The sequence below is a fragment of the Lytechinus pictus genome, chromosome 3 (assembly GCF_037042905.1).
Source record: "Lytechinus pictus isolate F3 Inbred chromosome 3, Lp3.0, whole genome shotgun sequence".
NCBI classification, from domain to species: domain Eukaryota; kingdom Metazoa; phylum Echinodermata; class Echinoidea; order Temnopleuroida; family Toxopneustidae; genus Lytechinus; species Lytechinus pictus.
Window position 1 is genome coordinate 55709971 of NC_087247.1, and position 5303 is coordinate 55715273.

Below are 5303 nucleotides of genomic sequence, written 5' to 3' on the forward strand. Positions count from 1 at the left end.
TGCCAGGTTGGACTTCATCCAACAAAAACTACAAAGAGGCAGTCAGACTAACAAAATATTAAATCGAGTCTACGATGAGGGTTACGCGACCACTTCCTCATAAGAGGAACCATTAAGATCACGTGGTATCGAAGGCGCCGGAGATAATTATCGTCACGTGATGTCGTTTAATAACGCTTGGGTCCAAAGGTAAGTATGAGATGGGTATAAGATGGGATGTTTTAGAGGACTAATCTTCACCTTCTCCAGCTGAGCTACGGGATCCATAGGCAGCGTGACAGACCTCACTCATCATCATCTTCTACTTCTTAGTTGTAAGTTTGTTGTGTTACATGATTCAGCTTTTGAAAGAAAAATAGTTATAAAACTTGCGATATATAAAAACGCATTTATGTCACTTTTTATTGATCATGTCCATGTTTTCTATATACAAAAATCAAGTCTGACTGAATTCACTCTTAGTATTCGAATTGTGTTTGGCCATACACGCCTCACCGCATTAGTCAGATCAGATACCTTTAATTTTGAGAGTTATTACTGATGACGAAGTATTGAAAAATGAATCGAAACTTCCGTAAAAAAATATTATTTTTTATATGAAATATTAGTATTGTGTAATATATATTTTTTCGCTTTTCAGGTTTGTACTAAAGCTCTAACAGAATAATATCACTGTTTCATATTTTGTTTTTTGTTCCGTTTTTTTTTGGGGGGGGTGGGGAGACGAGGTCAGTTTGATATGATTCAATTTATTGGAAATAAGATCTTATAAATTTAGCAAGAGTGTTCATAGTATGCATGATATACACCACTTTCGATGAATGGGTTATAGGAATAGAATACAAATGTATCGTTTGCTTTCTATATGTTTTATTGATATTGCAACAGGTTAGTTGACATTGCAGTATATTTTAAATTCATATATTCATACAAATTATTGCAATTGTTTTTCTTCTATCAGGTGTTCTAAGAACAACATTATTAAGATGGCTGACTTCTCAGGCAAGTGGGTGTTTGACCATGCTGAGAACATGGAGACCCTTGCGGACAAACTGAAGATTGACCCTGCTAAGATCCCCAAAGATCGTTCCTCAACTGTGGAGATCAGCCAGAATGGAGACAACTTTCACATCGTTTCAGTTGGGGGCGGTAGGACACGTGATGTGAGTTTTAAATATCTTTAATTTCACAAATTCCGTAGGCAGGGCCAACAAAATGAAATCCATATTGTGAGGACAGAGAGCAGACAAAAAAGAATGAAGGGTCGATGAGTTCAGACTGGGAAGGGGAAAGAGTGAGAGGTACATTAATTAGCTTTGTACACAAAAAGTAAAGCAACAAATAAATGTTGCTTTTGGACCCTTTCCAACTTTGTTGTGTTAATATAATTTGTTTCTTGAAATCTTTTAGTGCGTTTGTGTTCATGCAAAGTCTATATAATTTGGGTTAACGCAGTACATGTGGGGATTCGAGCTGTATAATGTAAGAAAAAATAAAACTACAAAATATTGTTGAGCATGTCCAGAGATGACCACATGGAAGAACAGTGGCATTTTGTAAATTCCGCTTAAATGAGCCATCCTCTATTGCATATGTATGATCAAACGATTCGTTACAATTAAACATGTATATTTTATATCAATATAATAAAAAAAAAACAGAGTAAAAAGAAATATCAACAGTTAGTTTGAGCGTGAGCACGTTCAGAATTTATAGAATCATTTGAAATTTGAGAACGTTACTTACTGGACACAAATGAAATGTAACACGTAGTGAAAGCAGACAATATTATACAGTAGGTCTTTAGGGAACTGAATTTTTCAAAAGGTTTTCTATTTAAAGTGTAAAGGGGTAGGTTTTCACCATTTTAGAGATGGGGTGAGGAGTGCTACTGCCCCACACTTTATTTACGCCAGGTACGGCCATTCAGTTGCGCCCACAGAAATACAAGTTGTAGCTTCTTGATATGGGCAACTACCTTTCACACTGCACGCGGTTATGAATTTTTCGTTTTATATTCCTGTGTCCAACTGCAAAAACTGTTGAAAGTTGCATGCGGAACTCTCCTTAGTTGGGCCCCATAAACAAGTTTCCCAATTTCTTCTTCTTCTTCTTCTTTTCCTCCTCCTCCTCCTCCTTTTTACTTTCTCCTATTAAGCTCGTCCCTTCTTCTCCCCCTCAACCTTCATTTGTTTATTGATTATTATCATTAGAAGAAGTAGTAGTAGTTAATTATTATTATCATTATTATTTTATTATTATCATTATTATTACTATTATCATTATCATTATTGCTACTATTAGGCCTATTAGTTTACCATTACTTTGAAAATAAAATACCCCCTTCATTTTTTTATTGGAAGTTACCGTCCCCTCCCCCACTTCCACAGGCCTGCTAGATCTTTTAGTTTTGTTCTAGTTTTTATAATTATTTAAATTATTGTCACAAACCCCTTCACTTCACTTTGATATAATGCCAAAGAAAAACAGATCCTTTAATGCAAAGAAATGTCCAATGCTCCGAGGAAGGAATTGTTTGCATCAATGGGATGAAACCATGAGCCCTATCGATTATCATCTTTCAACGTTCTTTAATAAACGATTTTTAAACATTGTGGCACGGGGCAATGTTAGATTATCCATAACAGAATAAAGATTATGAGAGACCATTTCTAAATTCTAATTTATTTTTGTTAATATAATAGGACTGGAATGGGGGATGAATTACTTGATTCTTCTTTTTTTTTCAGCACAATACAGTTTTTTTATCTATTTGTTTTTTCCAGATGAACTTCACGATTGGCAAGTCGTTTGTCGATCCCGACATACTGGAACTGCGTAGCAAGGAGATTCAAGTAACACCTAGCTGGAACGGGAGCAAACTGGTTCTAACTGGTCCCAAGGGAACCAACAGTGCTACCAGGGAGATGGTCGGCAGTCAGATGGTTGTCACCTTTAACTGGGAGGGGGTCGTGGGCAAACGGTTCTTTAATAGGGCTTAAAGATTCAGGCTGCAATCGACTTGCCCTCTCTAAAGAATATCGTTCATATTCTTCATACAAAGCCTTGCCATGTAATAAAAGTTAATCAATTTTTGACTTACTTAAAATCGAATGATATATTGCAAGTTCATTGTGGGCAAACCGAATCGTAGAACTACTATCAGCATAACAGTGATCTGGCCTATATGACTAAAGAAAACACGAGTTTAGTATCCTAAGCTATAGTCTGAAGGGGAAATAAAATTGCATATCTCATATTAACTTTTATGTAGTGTGTTTATGATTGTATTTTTCTGTATAAATCATTTGATTGATTTCTCTAAATCACATTGCAAAGATAATACACCCTATATTATCTAAACCATTTCCCATGTAAAAGTGGGGATTGGTATAACTATATAATCGTAATCACTTTATTAAAAAAAATTGGGTAATGTTCGCCATGAAGTAAAACCACCAACTCCAATTGAAAATGTAACCGGATGTGACATAATATCTTCATTGCAGGGCTAACACAATTTTACTAAAATGCAAAGATCTGCAATTACAGCTATCGAAATGTCGAATTAGTAGTGCTAATGAATTTGTCTGATTATCGGACCCTCGTTGCTACCAGGGTTGCTGTGACTGATATAACGTTATATTAAACGAAGCTTTGATATGAATTTGATTCTATTTTGACATTTGTATTGATTATTTCGTTTTGTGAGATCAAGAATGATTCAATGTCTCGTGTCTGATGACTGTGAAGTATGACTCATTGTTGGTGAACTTCAAGCGAGAAATTTAATGACAGTTTTAATGGCAATTAGGTGGTCATCTTTCAAGAATCATATGAAAGTTATCACGAGAGTAATAAAGATATATATTTTAGCTCCCTATATAGTCTCTCTTTAATACCATTTATAATGTAGCAATTTGTGGTAAGCGTTATTTAAACAGTCCTGTGGTTTTGATTATAAAAACACATTTTAATGTACAGACATTTTTCACCTATACAAGTCAACTTCATACGGAATACCTATTCCACCTTTTAAAAAAACCGCTGAAAGATTCAATGCGATGGATTTCAAGAGGCCTATACAGACCATTTTTAAAATTCCGCTTATTTTTTTAATACACAACACAGAGTGAATGCAAATAAGGTAATAGATTACGTCACCCACCTACAAATTCTATTGCAATTTTGCTTAAGATATATGAAGTAATTGAATGTGTAATTGTGATTAGATATATCCTTACATGGTCGAATTAAATCTACAAAAGTGAAACATTCTATATTTCAAAACAAAAGAATTATAGGGATATTATCTCGATCGATCAGGTATCATTACCTCTGTTGTGTTAAAAAAATGAAGAAAAAAAAAGCGAAACTTCATAACTTTCTCAATTTATATCGAATTCTGATTAAATTTCAAGCATTATGCTTCTAGGTGCGATTTTCCCTTTATATTCAAACCAGCATGTTCTTACATTGATGCGGGGCATATTGGCTCAGTGTAGAGCGTCCGCCTCAGCGGCGTAACAGGGGTCGGTGGCCAGGGGGGGCAAGAGCCAAAAATTTCCCGGTCATATCATGGTATGAACAGGCGTAATGGTGTAATGAGGCGACTATTTTGAGAAGGCCAGATATTGCGTATCGCGTATCGGGCGGAATTTATCTTTAAAAAAAAAGTTACGAGGGAGCGAAGCGAGCGAGCAAAAATTTTGACATTTTTAATACAAAAATCTAATTTTATGATAGATTTTGACATGATATCCAGAGAAAGATATATTTCACTCTTCTCTCTTTAGATTTTTTTTTTGTGGTCTATACGCCACTGTGAACTGCAGCAGTAGCGTGAAGAGTAAAAAAACTAAACGAGGGGCACAGTATAGCACATGTGCTAAAAGGCTACTTTATATAAGTCCCGAGCGAGCGAAGTGAGCGAGAAAAAAATAACCTTTTCATGAGAATCTAACTTTTAGCTATTTTTTGACATTATATTCAGTAAATAAAATCATATCCTACACTTTTCCTTTGCTTTTCTTTCCTCTTTTTTTGTTGTTCTTGTTTGTAGAACTTTTTGGGGCCAAGGCCCAATCCTTCCATACGCAGTGCTGTGCGGTTGGGGTCCGGGACGGAGCCCCCGGAACTTTTTGATATCAAAGCCATTTCAACCTCGCAGATTACCGCTATTTTAATCAAATCGCGGGCATATACAGAATATAACTTTTACACAACACATTATTCAACCGTAATGAACCAAATATTTTGAGGGGGCAAAACATAGAAATGTGGGAAAAATTTGTATAAAGTCG

The 5303-nt window shown here is 35.4% G+C and overlaps 1 protein-coding gene across 1 annotated transcript; it reads left to right on the forward strand.

Annotated features, from left to right (window-relative positions):
* The first annotated feature begins 234 nt into the window (after nucleotides 1-234).
* LOC129256206 (cellular retinoic acid-binding protein 1-like) lies at nucleotides 235-5016 on the forward strand. Its single transcript, XM_054894460.2, has 3 exons — nucleotides 235-314; nucleotides 962-1163; nucleotides 2787-5016. The coding sequence occupies exons 2-3, from the start codon at nucleotides 987-989 to the stop codon at nucleotides 3000-3002; spliced, it is 393 nt and encodes a 130-aa protein (XP_054750435.1). The 5' UTR covers nucleotides 235-314; nucleotides 962-986; the 3' UTR covers nucleotides 3003-5016.
* The last annotated feature ends 287 nt before the right edge of the window (nucleotides 5017-5303 follow it).